The following is a 25,991-nucleotide window of genomic DNA, read 5'->3' on the forward strand; positions in this document are numbered from 1 at the left end:
AATTTCTAATTCTGAAATCTATTCCTTTCTGAAACTTGTTTTTATCAAGATAATTCCCACATTATCTGTGTTAGATTTTTGATTAGGAAAATTAAGCTTTAAAAGGATTGATTTTTACATCCATGCAACTTTTTGTATTGCTTCTGAAGTCTTCTGATTATCACTCTGATTAAATGAACAACTATTATTTAACAATAACTTGTGATTCTGTTATGGTCAACTGCTTTGAATCTTTTGACATCTTTGGCAGGTTTCCCCAGGATCAAAATCCTAAGTTAAGCCTTATTGGCTTAAACTTAATTTTAAGATTATCTAGTTGGGCCCTTGGAGAGTTTCAAAGAATATATCTCTCATCTTATAGAGAGAGCAAATGATTTGACTTATTTGGTAAATTGTATGGGAGGCATTGTCAAATGATAAATAATACCAAATTTTCTCAGTTACATTTATCAGTATGTTATTGATGTCAATGTTATAAAAGTATGCAGATTCATAGTAATATAATGTAATATTAGTAGTCATAATTGTGGTTTTGTTAAATCTTTTCTAAAGTTATATTTGTATGGCTATGTTGTTAATGTGAATATTCAAGAGTATGTGAAACTTATTAAAATCTGATAGTCCTGATGTGATGTTATCAGTTATGATTCTGGTTATTATCTGAAAATGCTGCATGTAATAGAAATAACTAAATTTCCTTGTCAATTGGGAACTTCCACCAGATTTTAACCATGACTATTTTAGGTTTTTGTCACCCACAGTTATGTATCTAAAAGCACTGGCAACCAACTACAGTCCAAAATTACTTTCGTGAAAAGACTGACAAGTGCTCTTGAATACAGGCTTCTGGTAACTTTGGAAATGATATCGTTGAACTAGATAAAACCTTCCAGAACTCTAATAAAAAAAAAAATGACGTATTCATGAAGATTGCTAACACGACACCAAGCAGAACAAGAAGTACACGGGACTGAAATGATGAGGGAATAAAGTGATTTTTATGACTTTTTCTTTGAAATATTGCTGATTCTTTTCATATTTTGTTTTTCAGAATCAAGAAAACTTGTCTTTTGAGCAATTTGTATCTTATAGTAATTGGTATTCTTTTGCAAGCAAAATTGAAAAATTTACCTTTCTCTCTCTACCTGAATTCTCCAGGATTTGGAAAGTATTCGTAAGCATTCTTATTTTACTTCAATATAGTTACTTGAATAAGTTCAACAAGAAACTATTTTCTTTTGTTATAGGACACATTAGAAGCACCGGTTATTTTACCAGGGCTGTGACTGGAATATTACATTTTCAAATATGGCAAGACTGCTTTGAAAGACTGAGATTGAAATTATAAAGCCAATATAAAGAGAAAGACTGGCTTGATACCTGTCTGCACAGTTCTCTTACAGGGTCCCTGACCTCGCGGTAAGTAAAGAATGTCACTTTCTGGGTGGGCACAGTGGCTCACGCCTGTAAGCCCAGTACTTTGGGAGGCTGAGGTAGGCGGATTATTTGAGCCCAGAGTTTGAGACCAATCTGGGCAACATGGTGAAACCCTATCTGTACCAAAAAAAGCTTAAAAATGAGCTGGGTATGGTGGTGCGTACTTGTAGACCCAGCTATCTAGGAGGCTGAGGTGGGAGGATCACTTGAGCATGGGAGGTTGAGGCTGCTGTGGGCTGTGATCACAACACTGCACTCCAGCCTGGGCAACAGAGTGAGACCCTGTCTTAAAAGAAAAAAATAAGGCCAACCACAGTGGCTCAAAGTGCTATAATCCCAGCACTTGGAGAGACTGACACTGGAGGATTGCTTGAGCCCAGGAGTTCAAGACCAGCTTGGGCAATGTGGTGAGACCATGTCTTTAAAAAAAAAAAAAATTAGCTGGGCGTGGTGGCATGCACCTATAAGTCCCAGCTACTCTGGAGGCTGAGGTGGGAGGATAACTTGAGACTGGGAGGTCGAAGCTACTGTGAGCCATAATCATGCCCCTGCACTCCAGCCTGGGTAACAGAACAAGACCCTGTCTCACACACAAAAAAAGATGTCACTTTCTGGTAGGCCCAAGCATGTCAAGATATTTGGGGGACTTTAAAAAGGAAGGAATTCACCCCATTTGTACAGGTATTACATGCATATTCTCATGATGAATCCTTGATATGGCTTGCTAGCCTTGAGAGGCTTTTAAAAGTCTAATCCAAAATCCCTTATGAAAAAATTCCAGCAAAGCCAACTTAAAAAGGATCCTATGTGGGCAATGGCTATTCTTTTTATGCTTTATGCAAATAATCAGGCCAAGTATAATAAGACTAAAATGTATATTGAGAATAAATTGGTGTCGCTATGATTTCTCTTTAATAGAAAGGGGGGACTGAAGAAAGAAAAATAATGTTTCAGCAGAAAACTATAGCACACCTGTTATTAGATTGTAGCCCTCACCATTGGTTTTGAGTTTTTTATTGCTTGCCTGCAATTTGAACTGAATACTAGATTATTTTTTGGCTATAAGAAATCTCTAAAGAAGAACCTGGATTTAATTTTCTTCATGATGTTTTTAGTTGACTCCCTAGTGGAATCAGTTCTTTTTTTTTTTTTTCATTTTGGCATACAAATTCTCTTTTTGATTATAATTCTTATGTGCAATATATTCCTACTATTCAAATTATTAATGCTGTGTATGTCTTGTTGTTTTACTTTCACAAGAAAACAAAAATCATGAAATTCCAAAGACTAAAGGTGATTCAACAAATGATAGCAGCTATAAATTGATGACTTGTTTAGTCATCCCTTGGGACTAAGTTCTGTATTTTGTTCTGGTTTTCAAGTTTATATTATTAAAATCATAAACGTGGTTGTGATTTTTCTGGCTACTTCGAGTTATCTTTATGAGAAAGACCCCAGAACGGTTTTCTCACCAGGTTATACTTAATAAACATAATGAACCCACCCTGAAAAATCATAGGCTTAACAGCCAACCAAACTAAACAGAGGTTACAAAAATGCATCATGCTAAGGCCAAAGAGTCCATGAAGTAAATAAATGCCAAGAGAAGTCCACAGGAATTTAAATATAACTAAAAGTGGCCAGGCACTGTGGCTCATGCATGTAATCCCAGCAGTTTGGGTGGGTGAGGTAGACTGATTGAGCCTAGGAGTTTGAGGCCACTCTGGGCAACGTGGTGAAACCTGTCTCTATTTTTAAATAATAATAATAATAATAATAAAACTAAAATTGCTAAACAAAGGGAACCCTCCTCTATGGATTTTACCTCTGTACTGTAATTAGATTAAGGCACAGTTGAATCATATGTTTTCTCTAAAAAGCCTAGTGCCTATTCTTCCCAAATTGACATTTTTATACCTTGTTGTATTCTGCCATTTCCAAATGCTATAACCCTAAAAAATCCAATATATATATTTGAAATTATTTGCCACTTTGTAGGAATCATAGACTATTTGATCTGATAGAGATCTCTTTCCAGGGTTTTTATTTCAAAATTCAAGAAAATACATAAATTGTAATTTAAAAAATTACAGGGTTATCATTGGATTCTAAAAATGTCCCTGTCAAGAGCATACTCTGGACTCAAAAAATGTCTCCTGTCAAGAGCATACTCTGGGCTCAAAACATTTGTTTTTTTTTTCTGAAGGGAAGTATCCCAATATTTTGCTTTAGGACTCTGTCTTATTTGCACAAGTGCTGTATCTTGCTAAATTAATCTTTCTCCTGCCCATGCCCTCTATCATAAGGGTATATTAAGATGTCATAATAAGTCTGTTGTCTTTCTATTATGTGCAATTGTGTTTTGCAGCAATGGTATTGCCTGCAGCAGACTCTGAGGTGTCTCTAGGGCCAACATTTGGTGTTATAAGTCGATCTTGAATTTGTGTTTTCAGTGATTTCACATGGTGGGAAAGTTATCACTACGAATATATGATCTGAGAGAATCAATGCTTGGCATTTTGGTTAAGATGAAATTTCATTAAAACAAACTTTAGTGCTGGTTTACAAGGGAGAAGAAGACATAGAAGCGTATACCAGTTTTCTCTGTACTTAATCACATACCTGTGTCAAGGGATATTGGTAGCTCTACCTACTCAAATTGGTGGAGGAAGGAATAGGTGGGAAAAGTGGGGTAAAGTGGTTTTCTAAGACAATTCCATGTATTTATATGATCCTTAGGTTTTTTTTTTTTTCATTACCAGTTGTCACAGTTGCTGTTTCACTTTGGCCAATGTACTTTATTTCACCTAGCCTCAATTATGGTGTGTAAACTAGGAATAATGATACCTGTTAGAGTGATTGTATTGATAAAATTATAAATGTAAACCACCTAGCTGATTGGTTTAGTTGAAGTTATCTTAGTGCAAATATTAGAAACTCATTGAAATAACTTCAGAGGAAATAAAGGCTTATTAAGGAATACAAATATATGGGAACCAAGGAAGAATTAGACAACCAGGGAGGAGAGGAACTGGTTTGTCTCTAAGAATTAGCCCTTCTCTGTCTCTCTTTTTCTTTTTTTTTTCTGCCCCTCTCTCCAGGTCTGCTTTTTGTCCTCCTTCTGTCAACCAGCTTCCTTATTTTACAAATTACTCCAATGGCCTAATCTCCAGCCTATATAGTCACCTGGAACTAGCACCCCCCACTAACAGGTAATCCTCTATGTCTCTTTATTTTACTTGTAGAGATTCCTGATTGTCCAAATTCATCTTTTAGAGCAAAGAAAGAAGTCCTGGCTTGTTGATCATGCCCTGAATGGATTGTCTTTGAGGCCGGTATTTCCTGATTCAAGAGCAATGGAAGGGAGGTGCAGCATCTGGTGGGATGCTTCCTATGGAGTGGACTCTGGGTGGGGCAGACAGTGATAGATAACTGTATAGGGATGTTTATTTTTAGCACTCCATAAGTGTTGGCTCTCCTTATTGCCTTTCCTTTTCCCCATCTCCTGAGTCATTTTCTTCCTAACACCAAGGTCCTAAGGAGGGAATTACAGGCTCAGGATTACTGATGAAGGATGCCTGGGAGATAGGCCTCTGTGGAGTACATACTCCTCATTTTCTATGCCAGTGAAGGAGGCTCGTTGTGAAATGATAAGCAATACTCATGCACTTTTTGCTGCACTATAGCCAGAATGGATCTATCCTGTTGTAAGTAATTTTCTGCAATGTCATGGGCAGCAGGAGCTGTGATTAATAAATTGAAGAGAGACCATAAGTTCTATAATAGTTATCAAGTGACTATGGCAAGATATCTCTTGAAATCTGGTGAAATATATAATTATTAGGCTTCTAGGACCCCTTTGGATATTTACTCTTGCCATGTGTAAGCGTAGCACCTCGTATTTCCCCTATGACTATAATTGCTGGTTTATTTCCCTTCCCTGCCAGACTCTGAGCTACCAAATAGAGGGTTGGGGCTGTGTCCACTTTGTTCAAGTTCAACTTCATAACCTTGCTACCCAGCATTGTACCTAGCACGTAGTAGATGCTAAGAAATATTTTCTTAATGATAATAAACAAACTTACATGACAGACTTACAAATGCAGCTGGTTTCCCTGAGACAATCACTGAATCATTTATGTACTTACAAATTATGTTTTGCTCCATTAAAGCTGACAGTTATTATATTTACCTTCTTTAAACTTCAAGTAAACTCAGGTTGTCTCCTGAGCATCTTGTCTTTGAGAACTGCCCATTCAGGACAGTGGTTATACATTGTATAAGTTTTGCCCGAAAAAGGGCACCCAGATGATGGTGTTTGAAAAGAAAAGGGGTTGAAATTCAGCCCTCAAGAAATAGTCTTGATTCGCATCAAGCCTCTTGGTATAGACTTCATTAGCTTAGAGCAAGAGATATTTATTTCTTTTCGATTGTCCAAATGGGGCTGGTGCCTTTTTCTAATTGTCATAGAGGCACTATATGCACTAGGACAGCCTGGCCTACTCCATCATGGTGAACTCTTGATAGCTGGATTGCCTGGAAAATGGAGATATGAATTGTTTAAGGCATTTATTCCGAGTCAACAGTAGATCTGGGAAGATAATTTATTTGCCAAATGGCAGCCAATTTATTATTTTGCCCCTAGTATTTAACACAAACTTAGCTCTTTATGTAAGTGCGTAACCGTGATGGCCTAATCATGATGTTTCAAAAAGGATAGTAGAATATGGAATAACTGTTCCAGACAATTGCTGGCCTGTTTATATTGGCAGCCTGAGTCCTTGCTGAAGATAGAATATTCTGGACAATCACTTTCCAAAGCCAGATTTTAAGGGTAGTTATAATGTTTTCTCTATGCTAAGGCAGTGAAGATTGAGAAGCAAGTTTTTATTATTATTATTCTTTTACTTTTAGTTTTGCGTTCATCTTAGCCGTGAGGAAAGTAATAAACTTGTGTCTGTTGGCTAATCTGCTTACGTAGTTGCTTCTGCTATTACTGAAAGCCAAGAAGGTGGAAATTACCCAATTCAAGAAATTATTCAGCAGAAACCTACAAAGGTGTATCATTGATTTGAACTGCAAATTATTTTTCCATGTTCTGAGCCTCAATTTCAATATTTTCCTCATTAACACTAGACTATGGTTTGAGAACAAACTGCTCCATACAGAACCAAATTAAGGTCAAGCCTGTAATTCACATCTAAGAATGAAGTTCTCTGGAAATATAAACTACCAAAAATACAGATAAGTAGTATTTATAAACATGTATCTTGGACTTAGCCAAGTATAGATCATCCTGGAGAAACTGAAAGTCAGCAGTGCTAGTGCTCTGTACTGAAATATTGTTATTTTGATATCAAGACCATAACAATCACAAGACAGGCATCCTGAAAAATATTCACCTCTATTATTGTGTGTTTCAAGAAACTAGGATCGGCCGAGCACAATGACTCATCATCCCTGTAATCCCAGTACTTTGGGAGGCCAGGTGGGTGGATCATGAGGGCAGGAGATTGAGAACATTCTGGCTAACACAGTGAAACCCCGTCTCTACTGAAAATACACAAAATTAGCTGGGCATGGTGGTCTGTCCCTGTAGTACCAGCTACTCAGGAGGCTGAGGCAGGAGAATTGCTTGAACCTGGGAGGTGGAGGTTGCCGGGAGCCGAGATCGTGCCACTGCACTCCAGTCTGGGTGACAGAGCAAAACTCTGTCGAAAAAAAACCCGAAAAAGAAAAAACAAAAAATCCCAAAACCAAAAACAAAAAAACTAGGATCAGTGGTAGGAAGTGGAGGACTAAGTATAAACTAAGACCCAAGAAATAAACTTAAAAAGAGGACAAGATGTTCTAATAGGGTCTAGCAAGCAGACAGACTGGTTAATAAGTGGACAATAGCAGCAACTTAAAAAAATAAGTTTATTGGTCTGTTGTCTTAACAGTAGGGGAAACCATTAATAATATTGTAAGTTCTTCTTTCAGAAGTCACAGATGGTCTATTCTCTAAATGGAATTAAGCCTGAAGTTTCCAGGAAGATAGGTGCCCAGATTTTTTTCGTAGCATTTTCATTTATTTCAGTAATTAGATAACAAATGTGTTTAATTTTTAAAGGGTCCCCAAATAATGGACAGGATGGGAAGGAGGCATACAATGATCAAATGTAGTTTATCACCATTATGGCTTATCACTAGAGTTGTGCTGTTCATTATTGTGGCCATGAGCCTCATGGCTCATGAGCATGTAAAATGTGGCTAGTGCACCGGAGTAGCTGATATTTAAATTAAAAAATGGATACTCAATTTAGATATATACAAACAGTTCATGTCATCCTGTCCAATTTTCTGCAACTCTCTTGTTTTAGGCCCATCATCCATCACTGAGGCTTTTCCAACAGCTTAACTACTTTCCTTTTCTAATGAAACACTCTGGGAGGCTAGACTCAATAGAGCTGCCAGTTATAACTAAAAATTTATACTTTTTTTGAAGTAAAAAAGACATAGAGGAAAGCACAACATTATAAGTAGATAGTTCCACGTGTAATCACAAAATCAACACAACCTGGTAAACAAAGAACCAGGTAAAAAAAATGTAACATTAATCATACCACATAAGTCCCCTATTCATGATCTTTTCTGATCACTTCTCCCTCCCTTTCTCCAAAGGTAATATTATCTGTACTTCTAATACCACAAACTAGCTCTGCCTGTTTTATAGAATCATAAAAATGTGCATTCTTTTATTTTAAATTTTTTTTTGAGACGGAGTCTTGCTCTGTCTCCCAGGTTGGAGTGCAATGGCGCAGTCTAGGTTCACTACAACCTCTGCTTCTCAGGTTCAAGTGATTCTCCTGCCTCAGACTCCCAAGTAGCTGGGATTACAGGCACACACCACCACACCCGGCCATTTTTGTAGCTTTTGTAGAGACGGGGTTTCACCATGTTGGCCAGGCTGGTCTCAAACCCCTGACCTCGTGATCCACCCACCTCGGTCTCCCAAAGTGCTGGGATTACAGGCTTGAGTCACCGCGCCTGGCTGCAAGAGTGGGCATTCTTTTGCGTTTCCCTCAGTATTATGGTTGTGGAATTCAAATGTTGTGACGTGTATCTGGAGCTCATTCATCTTCGCTGCTGTGAAGGAATTTAATATATATGAATGTCCATCCATAATTTATATTTTTCTAAAAGCAGCAAGAAAAATGAATATCCACAGATTATCCATTCTGTTCTTGATGAATACTTTGGTTCTTTCAAGTTTTAGGCTACTGTGAATAATACGGCATTGAACATTTAAAACTGTTTCTGTGTACACATTTAAAATGTGCTTTATGCACACAGTTTTGTAGTATCTCTCTTTAGCAGTGAAGTTACCAGATAATAATACGGTATGCACATGTTCAGTTTTAGAAGATAGTGCCAGTTTTCCAAAGTAGTTTCATCAATTTATGCTCCTGTAAGTAGTATATGAGAATTAACTTTCTACATCCTCACCAATGTTTGATATTGCCAGTTTTTTTTAAGTTTATTCATTCTATGAGCATTAATGGTGTATTATTGAGGTTTGGTGATTAATGAAGTTCAGCAGGTTTCTGTATGTTTATTAGAAATTTCTTTTCTTTGGAAGTGTCTGCTCAAGTCTTTTGCTCATTTTTCTATGGGTTTTCTATGTTGATTTGCAGTTCTTTATACGTTCACTTATGATTTACACAGATGTACCACTTTATGGCTTTGTATTTTGTTCTTATTTATTTTTAAATTAGAGACGATGTCTCACTAAATTGCCCAGGCTGGTCTTGAACTCCTGGGCTCAAGTGATCCTCCCACCTTGGCCTCCCAAAGTGTTGGGATTACAAGTGTGAGCCACCACACCTGGTCCATATTTTATTCTTAATGGAGTTTTTGATGAAAAGCTTTTCACCTTAATGTAATCCATTATATCACTGTTTTCCTTCATGCATGACTAAGGATTTTTTGGTCCTGTTTAAGAAATTATATCTAGTGAGGCAGTTCCCAACCTTGATCGAACATTGGAATCACCTGGGGAGCTTTTTAAAAAAAAAATCCCTGGGTCCTGGCTACACCTAGACCACCTAAACTAAAATCTCTGGTAGGGGATCCAGGCATCAGTAGTTGCTAAAGTTCTACAGGTGATTCCAATGTGCTGGCAAAATTGAGAACCACTAGCTGAGGGAAGAGGTGGAGGCTTAGGAACCTTTATTTTTATGCCCAACAGGCTCCTGGCAATGTGGTTTGGCATAGTTGCATTGTAGCACCTAGAGCTGCTGTATAACGTGGTGCAGTAGTTACCAGCCACACGTGATTATTGAGCACTTGAAATATGGACAGTCAGAACTGAAATCTACTGTAGGTGTAAAACATATACTGGACTCTGAAGACAAGAAAAAAGAATGTAAAATATCTTATTAAAATTTTTAGTATTTATTACATTTTGAAATGGTAATATTTTGTTTCCAGCTATTAGGTTAAATAAAATATATTACTAAAATCAAAAAAAAAAAAAAAAAAAAAAGAAATCTTAACCATACACCTAGATTTTGAAGATGTTCTAAGTAATCTCTTTGAAGTGTTATTTTCCCTTCCAGTTTACAGTTAAAATCCACTTGAAATGTATTTTTTATATATAGTGTGCAGCAAGGGTTAAGTTTCTTCTATTTTACATGATTACCCACTGTACCACTAAAATTTATGGAAAAGACCATCCTTTTCGCATTGCTTTGAAGTGTCACCTTTGTCTAGGGGCCAAGTCATTGCAGTTTGCCTGGGACTTTCTTGGTTTTAGCTGAAATTTCTATGTCTTGGGAACAGCTTCAGGCTCAAACAACTAGGATGGTCGCATTATTTTTGTCATAAATCACATATGCATGTAAGTATGGGCCTATTTCTGATAAGTCCCCTCATCTGAATTATTTTAGCCTTATAAGTTTTATCTTGTAAAGAAAGTCATTCTACCTTGTTCCTCATTTCCAAGAGTCTTGACAATTTTTGGAATTTTTCCCTTTACATTTCAGAATCAGCTCCTCAATACAAAATAGAATTCCCAAATTGGGATCACATTGATTCTATAGACTGGGAAAAGTTAACTATTTATTCTGAGGAAAAATTAAGTATTTATAAAATTGAGTCTTCCAAGCCATGATTTATTTAGGTCTTCTTTAATTTCCTAAATAATGTTTTGCGGTATTGTGTGGCAGTCTTATGCATCTTTTATTTCTAAAAAACTGTTTCTAGATGTCTAAAAAAATTGATTTTTTACATTATTGTCAATATTTTAAAATGTCTTATTCTAATACCTGTCACTGGTGTGTAAATATACCTTTGAACTTTGTATATTAACTCTGTAGTTAGGAGACTTGCTAAACTCAATTCTAGAAGTTTATGTGTAAGTTAAACATTCTTACTTTGGATTCTATATAAACAGGTGGCTGGGACAGAGGCTGTAGTTTGCCCACCTCTGTGTTAGTCCATGTTTATACTTCTTTTCCTAGGAGTCTTTGTCTGTACAGTGTGTGTTTGATGCACAGTGGATGCAGCAGGAGGTCCAAATTGCTGCTCATGGGCACAGTGTGTCTTGAGCTTCCCAAAACTGTCCCTGCTTTCTTCTTCTGTAAATTGAGTCAATGGTGCCCAATCCATTTCCAAATCTTCCTTCCTTTTTGTAGATCCACATTTCCACCTGGTATGCTCTCTTCAGCCTGAAGAATTTTAACTTATCTTGTAGTGCAAATATTCGAGAAAAAATTCTCTCAGCTTTTGTCTAAAAATATCTACTTCACCTTCACGTTGAATGAATCTTCACTGGATATAGTGAGTATTCACTAAGTTGACTTTTTTTCCCTTCTGCACTTTTTAGATGCCATTCCACTATCCTTAGCTTTCATATTCTGATAAAATGACTGGTCTTTTGTTTCTCTATATCAAGGATCAGAATTTTTTTATGTACCATAGTAAGTATTTTAGGCTCTGCAGGCTGTATGGTGATATGGTTACACCATATACAATCTCATCTTGGATTGTAATTTCCACGTGTTGAGGGAGGAACCTGATGGGAGGTGATTGGATCATGGGGGCGAGTTCCCTCATGCTGTTCTCAGGAGAGTAAGTTCTTATGAGATGTGATGGTTTTATAAGATAGTTTTCCCTGCTGTCTCTTGCCTGCCACCTTGTAATGCAAGCCTGCTTCACCTTCTGCCATGATTGTGTTTCCTGAAGCTTCCCAAGTCATGCAGAACTGCGAGTCAATTAATCCTCTTCTTTATAAATTACCCAGTCTCAGGCAGTTCTTTATAGCAGTATGAAAACAGACTAATATATATGGTCTCTGTCATAACTACTCAGTTCTACCATTGTAGTGTAAAAACAGCCATACACAATATGTCACAGGTATAGCAGTGCTCCAATAAAACTTTACTTATGAAAAAACAGGACGCAGGATAGACTTGACCTGTGGGCTGTGTATTGTTTCCTGACTTCATATTCTTTTCCTCTGGGTGCTTTTAATTTTCTCTTGGATAATGGACTCTTGGATCCTCCATTTTTCTCTTCACTGTGCTCATGATTTTCTACATTCCTTTTAAGCTCCTACTTCGCAAATTCCTTTCTTTCCATAATTTCTGGATTATTTTCCTTCTTTGAATGCCTCATACTTTTTGATCAGATGCTGGATATTGTGAATTTTACTTCACAATACCAATGCTGGGTATGTATACTGCATTTCCTTAAAGAGATTGCAATTTGTTCTGTATGCAGTTAAATTACTTAAAGAATTTAACCAGCATTAGAATTTGATCCTTTTAAGACCTACTTTTAATCTTTGTTGGGTGTAAACTTTATACTGTAAAGGATTAGCCTTTACTTCAGTGCTAATTTAGCCCCATTGCTAAGCCATGGCCTTCTCAAAGGGAAGCACAATACACACCTCAGGATAAAGGGGGAGACTAATCAGCTTGGGAGGTCAGTATGAGAAGATATGAACATATGGAGGTAGGAGGCAATTAATTAGTCTGCTGAAAGCTGGGAAGAGAAAGTAGCATAAGGTATGCTATCCTGAGACCTGAATGTGCAAAGGTCTCGAGATGGCAAGTATATGGTGCTGTGTGAAAAAACATGATGCAAGGTCCAATATGCATGAGAGAGGGCATAAAGGCAAGAATGGAAGAGATAAGCCTAGTAAAGCAAACAGAAACTAAGCGGGTATAACAAATGAGTTTAAGAACCACATTTCTCAACCCTTTAGATGATCACATATAGGTTTTAACAAAGTAGATCTTTTCTTTTTCTTTTTTTTTCTTAAGGAATCATGTTTGGAGTGCAAAAGGATAAGGGAAACACTGATATTTCATTTTACAAAATTCATTGTTAAGCTTTTGTTAATATGTAATTTGCTTAAGTCCTGTGCTCCATTAGAATATTGACTTTGGAGCTCTGAAGACTTGGGTTAAAATCTCAGCTCTGATTTTTACTAGTTGCACGATGTTGGGCAAGTTCCTTAATCAGAGTCTTTATTTTCTTTGTCCATTAAGAGGTGAGGGAGGATATGGGTATGAGCCCACTTACAGGGCTGGTATAAGTTAAAAAGACATAAATATCTGCCAGCACACGGTAGACTCTTGACATATGTTAATAATCCCCTTGAACGAAAGACCTATGGGGAAGAAATTCCTTTTGTAGTCCAGTTCTCAACCCAGGTGGCACATTAAAATCATGTGAGGAACTTCAAAAAACATTGATGCCCAGTCTCCACATAATGTAATTGGTCTGGGATGAGGCTTGGGCATGGTATTATTTTTAAAAAGCTCTTCAAGTGATTTTAACATGAAATGCAAGGTTAAAAACTGATGATCTGGCCAGGAAAGGCTAAATTTTTCACCCTCTGAAATCAAGGGGTGTGTGTGTGTGTGTGTGCACGTGCACGTGTCAACAACACAAGCAAAACATGAAAACATGAGCTCCATGAAGAGAAAAACAACTGCAGGTCATAACAGACACTGACGAGAGCTGGCAATACACTTGGCTGACTTCTTAGATTCTATTTTTAATGTTAAGTCCACACTGGTTATGTAACAGTGGGGCTAATGGTTTTATATAATAAATTCTTTTGAATTTGTGAAACCTAGATTGCTGATTTTATGAAAATCTTGATTCTCATTTCTTTAAAAATTATTTCTGTACAAATTTCTTCATATGGGAAAGCTTTTTTTTAAAACAAGCTAGTTTTTTTAAAGCAGTTTGTTTTTTTAATCCCCCATTCATTTTGAGGTTCGTTCACTTCTAAAAAAGGACTCTCTAAGAAAATTAACTTAGGATAACACTGAAGATACATAACAGTTTGATAAAACTTAAGAATATACATATGAAACAGCTTATATTTTAGAATTATTTGTTTTTTTGGGATAGCAACTTTTAATTCAAATTTCCTTACTGTTGAACTTTAACTTCTTAGTTACAGGTTTGCATTATCTAAGATTTAACCTTACTCCTCTGGGCGATGTTACTGAGTTGCTAACAACAACCAGTTAGCATTTCCTAGTATGTTTTTGTAAAATGTGAATTAACTTTTCTCTACCTCAGGAATATTTAGTTTCAGAAATCTAAACTCATTAGAAAAAATGTATGATGAAAGGATATATAAACTATCGAATTTGTATGAGAAAAAATACTATAAATGTACAGTATTTTTGAAATATTCATTTTAAAAGAGCTCTTTATATGGAATGTATCATGTGAAGTACACAATATAGGAAAAGACTGACTGAGAATTAAAGACCTGGAACAAAGTACAAAGCATCAAAATGAAGATTTCCAGTAACTGGAGAAACTATGCCAATTATTTTTTTCCTAAACTGTGCTGGGCACACAATAAGCATCCAATTCCACTTATTATAAGATGATAGCTTTAAAGAGGTAGTATGTGAAAAGAAGACAACTACTTTTGTAAATATTATCATACAAAGAACAGAACTGAAGAGAAAAAAATATAGATTTGAACTTAAGACTTAGCTTGAAAATTTTTATTCTTTCCAGATGTGCGTTATATGTAATAGGTTGTTTGAACCTTTCACATGGACCCCCCCAATACCTCTAGACATCATGATGGATTTTTATCTCTACATCCAAAGGATCTATCAACAATTTAAGGTATGGAGATAAAAGTCAGGGATCTCCAGGCATATGCTGCCCTGCTTCTCTGATTATTTAGCTGGAAGAGAGGCAGTGGGAAGATGCTTGAATGGAGAATGAGCTAGAATCCTTCTTCCAATTTGAGATATGTTAATGCCATAAATCAGAGTTGCATAGGCACCTGCTTAGTGGATAGATTATCAGAGCTTGTGTGATATCCTATATATTTCCTTCTTTGCATATCTCTAAACAATTTTTTACTTTGTGTCAATAAACATCTTTGAAAGAAACAGACTCAGATTTACAGTTTTTCATTTTTGCTAGCAGTGAAGCCTAATGCTTCTTAGCAGTAATAAGCAACTTCATTTAAACTGATTACTGTGGACTAAAGGAAAGACAAACAGCAATAGCACTCTACTCAGTCTTCAGAGTTAAATCTCACAAGAGTTGGAGCTAAGCACAAGGGTTAGGAATATGGGAGAAAGAAAAGACCTAATATGACAAATAAATCTGTAATTAAGTCACAGGGATCTGTTAGAATCAGAGCAGTCCTGAGTATTACCTTACTAAAAAAGTTCAGCTGCACAGGTTTTGAATGAAATTTCTGATTATTCTGGTTCCAAATATTTTGAATTCAACAAATCATGTAAAAGGTTACTATATTTTTAATGTTAAAAGGAAGTCTTCAAGTTTTTGGTACTGGTATGAAGTTATTTGAATACTCTCAGTGTTACTATATTCAGTCAGCTTTCCATATCCTCAGGCTCTGTATCCGTAGATTCAAACAACTTTGGATAGAAAATTTAAAAAACCAATAAATGTAATAAAAAATAGCACAAATGAAAAAACAATATAATATAACAACTACATAGCACAATGTAAGTGCTATGCAATCATATCTCATCATGTAGAGATTAAAGTGTATGGGAGGATGTGCATAGGTTATATGCAAATTCTGTGCTATTTTATATAAATAAGGGACTTGAGCATCTGTGGATTTTAATATTGGGGGATGGTGTTCTGGAACCAATCCACTGCAGATACTAAGGAAAGACTCTAACTAGAATTCATTTTATCATTTAAAAAAGTCAATACATATTATCTTGATACATAAAATCCTTGAGAGACCTGATTGATATTCATAGATAAAGCTGCGTAAGTCTAATTGCTTTTATGAAAGTTGCTAGAAGCATCTTAGCCCAATATCAATCTATCAAATATTAAATCACTTTACCAATTTCAATAAATGCCAAGACTGATATAATCTGATCATAAGTTGCTATCAAGTAAGTGGATAACTGAATACACAGGATAGCTCAGAAATTCACTACTGGGATAAGAAGACCACAGAAAAGCATGATAACTGGTTCATTCATTTATAAGGAGGAGAACCTTGATTAAATCTGCAAAGAATTTTCAGTTTTTAATCTAATCCGCCTTCCTAATCTTCCTGGTGACTGGAAACAGGTTAGGAATGGGAGGTAGTGGAATAAACATGAGGATTTCTGTTTTTTTTTTAACCACTGCCATAAAAGCTTGGGAAAAAGATAAACCCCAAATCATCGAAGAACATTCTTTTCCTTAAAATGTTTTCAAAATAAATATGAGACCAATCTTGAGAACAATGAACAACTGTGGATAAGTTAAAACCTTTAGGAAGGGGGATAACTGGGATAACTCTTGAGTACTGTATAATCAAGAACCAGGAGAACTGACATGTTTCCAGTTTCCTGGCAAAAGAAAGTGTAGAAAGGTAGGGTTTGGCATTTTAACATTTTATCTAGAACTATGAAAATAGAAACAACGGTGCAAAACATATGACTGAAACAAACAAAAAACCCAAATGTACAACTCTAAAAATATGTGATCAATGTTTAATATTCTGAGGAATAAGTAACAAAATCAAGAAAGATTTTATACTTAGCTGGGTTCATTTCCTCTGAATTCTTCTAAGAGTTAAAAATGAACTATCACATTGATTGATTTAGAACCATCAGATTTTACTTAAGGAAAATCTATTACCTTTCAAAAAGTTATAATTTTAATGTTAGCACAAAAATTACTTCCTAACATTTCATTAAAAAAAAAAAAAAACATTTTGCAGCCAAAGATTCCTATTTTTGAATTACAGTACTGCAAGGCACATACAGAACTCACCTCCTTCAAAACACACAGAAGATATACTCCCTGAAATAGAATTTTAAAATCCTTGAACAATTAGAAATACTACAAAGTTAGCATTTTTTAGGTAAAAATGTTGCTCCTACAGGATCATGCAACTTTCTTAAAATCAATTCAGCACATATGTATAAAGAATCCTTTTTAAAAACATTTGTACTTGAAATACAGATACAGTGATGCTGAAGACACTACACAAAAACTGAAAAGTACTATATCTTGATAAATTTTGTTATTGCCTTCCTTAGAGACTTTATCATCTCTAGTTGATTTTTAAAGACTTGAATTTAATAATGGGGTAATTACACAAGACATAAAGGATTTTTTAAAAACAAGTATTTTTTTTTTTACCTCTAGCATCAATTCTTTTATAAAGAATGCTAAATAAATTACATTTTTTGTTCAGTAAAACTGAAGATAGACCATTTAAATGCTTCTACCAAATTTAATGCAGCTTAATTAGGGACCAGGTACATATTTTCTTCTGAACATTTTTGGTCAAGCATGTCTAACCATAAAAGCAAATGGAATTTTAAGAGGTAGATTTTTTTTTCCATGATGCATTTTGTTAATAAATGTGTCAAGAAAATAAAAACAAGCACTGAATGTGTTCTCTTGAAGTATAAGGGTCTAATGAAAAATAAAAGATAGATATTTGTTATAGTCTGTGACATTTTAACAGTCATAGTATTAGATGTTTCGTGACCAGTGCATTTTGGACTCCCTCAGGATCAGAATACGAGTCTGCCAACTGTATTAAATCCTCCTCCACCCCCTCCACCAGTTGGTCCACAGCTTCCTGGTGGGTCATTGTCATCAAATCCATTGGGCCGAAATGAACATGAAGCAGATGCAGCTTGTAGGGCCCGGGCTCGAGCATTCAACTCTTGTTCCTAAAATTAAAAATAATTTTTATGAAATTAAAATGCTAAATACAATGGTTATATCATCTATAGAAATATTTTAAAACTACCTTAATCCGTATAAGCATTCTTCAAATCTCAATAACTTTGAAACTAAAGCACCTACGAAAAAAAAACTTCTCTAAGAAAATATTACAGTTCCTGCAACACTCTAAAACATATTAGAATAGATTCTTTCCTAATATATTTAACATGGAATTCAAAGATTATCACAATAGATTATCTATTCTCTAGCAATTGGGGCTATTTTGGAAGTGGGTGATTACAGTTAAACATATGAATAAAGGAAGAAGAATGAATTTTTTTTCTGCCCTTTCCATAGACTATTTCTCAATAAATAGTAAGACAGGTCTCAAAAAACACTGACAAGTAAAATGAAGCCTACCTCCTCACAGTAATATCTAAAACGTTTCCTTATCAGGAAAACTTTTATCAGAAATCAATCGTATTTATCTAGATGCCAGGCATATATTAGGTATTCAATAAATATTAATGATCTCAGATTAGAATTCTATTAGGTGCTTAGCTTCAAAGGGAGCAAATGTGAATAAATACTGGCAAATTCATTTGGCAAGGTATACAACTGGATTCTAAAACTGGGACCCACAAACTCTTTGGAAAAATAGGCAAAATATTCTGGCATGTGCCTATTTTTCTGGAAGAGGATCTACAGATTTCAAATGGGGTTGGTAAAAATAAGGTCTAAAAGTTACTGGTCACAGCATACCTGAACTTGTTAGCATAATTATCCTGAAGGGCTTTCAAAATACAGTTAACATTAATAACAAAAACACTATTATTTCGATTTTTCAACTTAAGGCCTAGTGATTTTGTTCCATCTGGCAAGGTAATACTATTTTATAATTTCTAGCTAAAATGATTTAGTTTATTATTATTCCCTCTTCACAAAATGCTCAATTTTTCATTACGAAGAAAAGAGCCAGGCATACCCTGACACCTATCTGTCACATTATGGATACTTTATTTTTCAGTAGCATACAGCATCTTCTGTTCAAGTCCCAGTACACAAAATGATCAAGAATCACCTATTTTTATGGCTGAAAGGGACCTTTGATAAATCCTTGTAACAAAATGGCTTAACTAACCAGTCTCTGATAGAGCTTTTAAAACTTAATTTGCAGGATATTTCTTAAAAACATTTTTGTGATTTACAGTGTCATTTACAATAATTGCTGGCTCTTTGGTATAATGTCTACCTACAGAGTATTTTAAAGGTGATATATATATTAATTTATCCTTGATCTATAAAATTAAAGTAGGAATTACAAATGTTTTACAGATTGAAATTAAGTGCCATAAGTAACATCAGAAACAGACACAAACCCCCCCAGCCACAAATCCTCATTGTTCTAGCTCTATAACCTATTAAACTATCCAAACAAGCAATGAAACTATGACTCTGTATCTGAGAAACAATACACGGTTTCAGATACATAGATGATGTTCCCTAATGAATTAAAACTGAACAGACATGTAAGGTAGAGTTTAAGAAGTTCTTCTTCAACTTCTGCTACTAAAAGATACGGCAAATTTTGCATAGACGTTTTTGTACAGTGATTCCCTTAAAGAAACTATGTCAAATGACATAAAATATAAAATTAGTAACTCCATTGCATGTGTACCCATGAAACCTATATTGTATTTCAAGATATACAGCATCCCAAAAAAGTAATATTCTTTTTCTGCTTTATTATTTATAGAAATATATGGCTGACAGAAAAAAATGTGCGGTATTGTTTTCTGATGATAAGCTTAGACAATGGATAAAAATAGGAAAAACTGTCTTTCATTTTACTTAATATAGGTAAGAACATTGTATACAATGTCAAAATTATGATTATCATAGAATGTGTAATTTATATCACAAATTTATATGAGTACTAAAGTTAATTCTAATTTCAGTAGTAGACTATAGATCTAGTCACAGGAAAGTTATTGCTCCTTGAGACAAATAATTTTCAGTATATTTATATTTCTCATTCAAGTGAAACTGTTGACATTAATCCTTTTTTTTAAACTGCACATACATATTGAATATACTCTTCTGCATGTATGAAAAAGAAAAGAATTAAGAAGTTAAGAACTACTACCTCCTCCAAAGAAACAAAGGAAATAAACCAAGCAGGAAAAGATAGGAAGTGGACTGTGGCTGATGCGGGACAGATGGGTGGGTAATCTGGACCATGCAAGAATGATGTATTACACAATCTCTCACTGTATCCTAACCAAAGGCTTAGTTTTTATATTCCAGACACTAAAACAATGGAGATACTCCTAATGGAAGCTGGACTGAAGGGAAAGAAATATACGAAGAGAAAAGTCCTTTCAAAAATTTACTTCGAAATCCACAATTTGCATTGTTTTCCCAAATGTCAGGCTATGATACACAGAGTAGAAAATGGTTTGTCATAAAAGATTTTTTGCCTGGGTTTTTCAAAACCACGGATCTTGCCAATACTCAAAAGAGCAACATTTTCTAACACTTGTAAATCTGGTTGTGGCTAGATTTAAAATTGAAAAATGAAATCCTAAAATGTAAAAATGAAATCCTAAAAAAAGCTGCTTAAAATTATCACAAGGTGAGTTTCTAATGTGATTATGAAGTATTAAAATGAAAGCAGCTACCCTGATATGTACTAAAATGTTAAATTCATTAGCAATATTGTTCAAGAGCAGAGGAACTCAGAATGTTCACTTCACATCCTTCCTTTTACGATTTAAGTTTTTATAACTGTTTTATAAATAGGTATAATGCTATTTCTTAAAGCTATAGTCCAGACATAGTAATCTATTATAAAGCATGACATATAAGAATTATATCTGAAAAACGGATATAAAAACAAAATGATAGAATGAAAACACACATGTACATGCTCCAGGTGTTTAAAACTAAGAAGTGATAGCTGAAAACTGCTGTATACATAATCTCAACACTATAGTTTTCTATTGCCTGGTAATTATGAGCATTCACATAACAGAATAAACAATGTAGTCTCTCAACATGTACTTAAAATACCAGAATGATCTGATTAAATGGTATGAAAAACTTCACAATTTGAGCCTTTATCAATCACTGTATTTAAAAGTAAACAGGCTGGGCACAGTGGCTCATACCTGTAATCCTAGCACTTTGGGAGGCCAAGGTGGGCAGATCACTTGAGGCCAGGAGTTTGAGACCAGCCTGGCCAACATGACAAAACTCGTCTCTACTAAAAATACAAAAAAATTTACCAGGCATGGTGGCGTATGCCTGTAATCCCAGCTACTTGGGTATCTGAGACCTGAGATTTGCTTGAACCCAGGAGCGGAGGTTGCAGTGAGCCGAGATCAAGCCACTGCACTCCAGCCTGGGTGACAGAGTGAGACTCTGTGTCAATCAATCAATAAATAAATGTAAATAATCACAATCTAAATATAAGTTCCTAACTGCGTTGATTATTGGGCCACATGCAGTGGCCCAGCACTTTGGGAGGTCGAGGAGGGAGGACTGCTTGAGCCCTGGAGTTTGAGACTAGCCTGGGTAAAATGGCAAGACAATCTTTAAAAAAACTTTTTTTTAAAATTAGCCAGGCATGGTGACACATGCCTATAGTCCTTAGCTACTCAGGAAGCTGAGGCAGGAGGATCACTTGAGCCCAGGAGTTCAAGGCTTCAGTAAACCATGATCATGGCACTGAACTTCAGCCTGGGTGACAGAATGAGACAATCTCAAAAAAAAAAAAAAAAAAAAAAAATTGAATACTTATTATTGTATTTTTGCTTTAAAAGGGTACTCTGATAATGAAACTCTGATTTACTACCTAGTCTTAATAAGGAAAATACCTTAATGTAAAATTTGGCGGTATCTTTTCTTGCATTAAACAACTTGTCAATATGAAACTTAAGATGGAATTTACAACTGCATAAAACTGAAAAACTGAATTAACAAAATACAGAATGCTTTTTCTTTATATTAAAGTAACATACGAGTCTTAAAATAATAATGAAAAGAATAGTTCCTCACGCTCAAATATTGTATAATCAGAAAGTAATGGGGTAAATGGCAAGATAAATTGGAAAATCACTTGGAGCTAAGCTACAAACAAGTAGTTGCTATGGCTATACAAGCATTTGGGATTCTAATCACAGAAATGAGAGTAGTTTTTTATCTTTCAAAACCCGTATTTCTCCTTTGACTAATGTTTATATGATATCTAGTAAGAAGGACACAGCTGAATACAATCTATTTCTAGTATGTTGATTATAAGCCATCTGACTAGATGTTAGTCTTCGGTAGTTAATCAGTTCAAACAAATATTCTGATTTTCTATTTATTTCTGTAAAGTTCATTGTTTTTGTCACTCAAGAACATTGCTATATTTCTTTAAAAATCTATTAGTATTTTATAATGCAGTAAATTTGAAGGCTTTTGAGAAAATTTCCCTCTAAAAATCAGTACTATAGTGGTACATTTCTTATTCTATCTGTATCTTTCAGGAGTGACTTTCAAACACAAAATTTTTTAAATATACTCATTCAAACTCAAAATCACTGAGACCACCCAATTAATATACCTAGAATTTCACCTGTAATTTACTGCTAGCCCTGTATGTTGAGAACAAACTGGCAAGTTTCAAAAACAACAACAAAAAAACACTTTCAGCAAGAATGTTAACTTTTTATTAGCCTTTAAGTAATAAAATCACTAACTCCTTGAAAAAAGTATATTTATGAATAAATTTATCTCATATAAAACCATTCCTTGGCTTTGATTTACAATTGTTCTATTATCTCCTTGGTTTTACTGCCCACATCCTCAAAGAATATGAGTATCTTTTCTTTACATAGTCTACCTTTTAGTGTTTTTTTATCTTATCCACCTAAATATCAATAAATAGCCCTTAAAATATTTACACAAAGGTCTTGCGGGCATAAACACCACATTTAGCAGTTGTTTCCTCTGGTGGGTGAGACTGAGGATATGTCCACTTTTGTAAACTTTCTGTATTTTGTATGGCATGATTTCATAATGAGCCATCTTTTATAATGAACAAATAAAATCTTCCACATTACATCTGATTGCCACTTTTCATTTAAATTGTCACAATATTAGAAAGGTAATTTATACAGGTAGAGAATACTTCATATAAATCCAGACCTAGCTGCTATCAAATATTTCTTAATACAATCCACCGCATCTATAATCCTCATAATAGCAATCATCTCCAACAACCTACTATCAGGATGCTGAACAACAACAAGTTACATCAATCAATCCCCATCCCTAATAATAACAACTGCCCTCGCCATAAAACTAGGAATGGCTCCCTTCCACTTCTGAGTTCCAGAAGTCACCCAAGGAACTACATTTCAGAGTTTCATAAAAACTTGTAAGTTAGATTTCAAAATGAGGGTACTCATTTAACTATCTATCGTTTAATATTTTCAACAAATAAAGTATTTCCAACTTACCTGTAAATATAGTTTATTGTCTTTTGTTATAGCATCCATAAGTTCTTTCTGCAGAGGTGGGTCTCCATTTATCCAGAGTCCACTGGTTGGGTTATTACCACTTAAACCATTAGTACTATGCTGTTTTTTATACAAAAGCACATAAGCTGTGTCCTTTGGAAACCTACTTGTAATTTTCTGGACTGACTGAAATGAAGTAAATGTCACTCTACTGTCATTAAATAAAAACCATTCTTTTGACATTTCCTTATTTTCCAAATCCTGTTCAAAAACTGCACTGGGACTCTCTCTCCCTAGTAAATGACTCTGGGAGGATGCTAATGCCAGAGCCTCAGACTGGTGGTATATCTGATATGAAGACTCTGTACCTGTGATATTTCTGGCATAAGAATAGTAATGCCCACTTTCAGAGGATATACCAGAGTGAACCACAACAGAACTTAATAGATAGGGCACCAATTTTGTGCAGGAAGCTTCATCAGTCCCTGAAGGCTTTAATTTTTTAGCAAGGTTCTCACTAAGATCAGTGAAGTCAACATCTACAGACCAACTTTCTGACAATGAAGAGAAAGAAGTAGTTCTTTTAACTGGCAACTCCAAAACCAGTGGCAGTGATACATTGTCTAAAATTTTCCTTCTCACATGATACTTCTGATCATATGAAAATCTCAGGAGAGTAAGAATAAGGTATTCAGGTTCCTCTGTGATTTGCATAGTTTTCTCAGCATTCTGCAGAGAGGCACAGTTTTCACAATAATATTGGTTATCACCAGTAAGAATCTCTGGAGCCAAAAAATAATTTAGTAAGTCAGTTACTGAAGGTGTGGTTTCACCTCCTGGTTTCTGAGGTACATCTTTATTAACAAGAATCCTGTTAGATTCGTTAGGGACAGAAGTGTTTTCAGAACAGTAAAACTCATTAGGAGGACTGCCTATGGTTCTTTCATTCACAACTGAGTCACAGATGAAGGCAGCTGTTGTTGGATTATAAACTACTGGTTCTTCTGAAGGACTGGGTATAGCGGCTTGCATTAGACCACCATCTTGTGTACTGGGTGATGATGCTGGATCTTGGAAAGACATGTTTTCCAAAGAAGAGGAAGGACAAAAGGCAAGCGAAAGATCTGTAAAGGCTTCCACTTTTTGTGAGGTACTCCTGCAGTTCAAACAACATATGTGAGTTCGTAATTTTCCTCCAAACATTTTTTCTATTAAAGTCTTCTCACTGTCAGTTGTACGAGGGGTCTCTGTTAGTACTGCTGCTTTACTAGCTACTTCCTGTAAAGAAGTTTCACGGCATTCCAGAATTTCAGAAGGCTTGTGTGAGGACTGAACTTTCAAGATCTTTTCTTCTTCATGGAGCCTGCAGGAGAGGATATCATTATATAGCTACTTAAATTAACTTCAAATGTCATTTCTATTTAAAAATATTAGTGGCTACTATAAACTATTTTAATCAAATTTAATGTTTAAACAAATCAGGTTTTCCTGTTTTAATTAAAAGAAAATTGAATAGCTTGAGAATGCAGGAAGAAAGCTGGGTGGCTATTACTACTCTATATTCTCATTACACTTTCTTCATACTGCTACTTAAGAGCACGTATTACATTGCAGTTAATTATAAACGTCCCTTAACTGCCTTATATATCTCTGTCTTCCTGACATCTCATAGAAAGTCAGGCACAAATAAACTACTGAATAGATTCTTAGCTGAATGGAAGGAAGGCTGCACATACCGAGCTCAACTAACTTTACTAGTCTTTCCACAGAGCAGAACAAAGACAGGGAGATACAGATGATAACAGGTTTTATTAATTAAGTGGTCAGGCGACAATAAAATATACCAAACCCATACAATTATGAACTGGTCTAAAGGAGTGGCTCTCAAATTTTTTGGTGCCGGGACCCCTTTAACCTCTTAAAAATAATTAAAAAACAAAGAGCTTTCCTTTATATGGGTTGTATCTATTGATATTTACTGTCAGAACTGAGAAAATAAAATATTAACATTTAACAAACAATAATAAACCCATTATTTAATATTAGTAACATTTTAAAAATGAAAAAGTTGTATTTTGTAAAACCAAAAAAAAAAAAAGTAAGAATGGCAGTGTTTTACATTTTGCAAATACTTTAAGTATCTGGTTTAATAGAAGACAGCTGGAGCCTCATATCTTCTCTGCATTCTATTGTTATATGTTTTTTGGATGAAACATAGAAAGAAAATCTGGCCTCACACAGTTATGCTGTTGGGAAAGAGAAGACCTCACAGACTCCTGAAAGTGTTTTGGGAACCCACAGGGGTCCCTGTATCACACTTTGAGAACAGCTGGTCTCAAGGAAGAAAATTCAAAAAAGGAAAACCAATTAAAAACAATATATAAAAAACATACAAGAAATGCAACAGTATTTTAAAAAGTAACATTTGAAATATGTTTTTAAAGGTAAAAGCAATATTAAGTAGAATTAAACTGTTATGAAAGACAAAACTCAAATCACAATTTTAAGAATACATTTTACCTGTCAAGGAGAAATCTGAGGTATTCAGAACAGTCTTGCTGTGATCTGGGAGTAAACCATGGAGGTCTGGAAGCCTCAAAGAATATCCGAGGTGCGTATGCTTCCCTCTTTTAATAGCAATTGAGAAAATATAAGGAAGTGATTCTTATAGCATGAACCAAGTAACTGAAATCTTAATATACAGTGTTTAATAAAGATTATTTACAGTTAACGTCGCATCAGCCAAAAGGGCCGGACATGGCAACTCAGGGACAGATAGAATTATTTAGAAATAAAGTTAGGTAATCTTTAGTCATAATTGCTCACTCTGCAGAGCAGAATTGAGAG

At 35.1% G+C, this 25,991-nt stretch overlaps 1 protein-coding gene and 1 long non-coding RNA gene across 2 annotated transcripts in view; both read right to left on the reverse strand.

Annotated features, from left to right (window-relative positions):
- Positions 1–16,420: 16,420 nt before the first annotated feature.
- The window catches only part of USP38 (ubiquitin specific peptidase 38), a 37,605-nt gene continuing 28,034 nt past the window's right edge, over positions 16,421–25,991 (reverse strand). Inside the window, exons 8-10 of the mRNA XM_050791087.1 lie at positions 25,665–25,771; positions 23,145–24,507; positions 16,421–17,642 (exon numbers count right to left, since the gene is read on the reverse strand). Coding sequence (XP_050647044.1) covers positions 17,481–17,642; positions 23,145–24,507; positions 25,665–25,771 — 1,632 coding nt within the window. The 3' untranslated portion in view covers positions 16,421–17,480. The remainder of the gene's footprint in view (positions 17,643–23,144; positions 24,508–25,664; positions 25,772–25,991) is intronic.
- On the reverse strand, positions 22,344–23,138 carry LOC126954980 (uncharacterized). Its single transcript, XR_007725772.1, has 2 exons — positions 23,040–23,138; positions 22,344–22,834 (listed from the first exon to the last, which is right to left on the reverse strand). It is a non-coding gene; the product is annotated as an uncharacterized LOC126954980 (long non-coding RNA).

The sequence above is a fragment of the Macaca thibetana genome, chromosome 5 (assembly GCF_024542745.1).
Source record: "Macaca thibetana thibetana isolate TM-01 chromosome 5, ASM2454274v1, whole genome shotgun sequence".
In the NCBI taxonomy this organism is placed as follows: Eukaryota; Metazoa; Chordata; class Mammalia; order Primates; family Cercopithecidae; genus Macaca; species Macaca thibetana.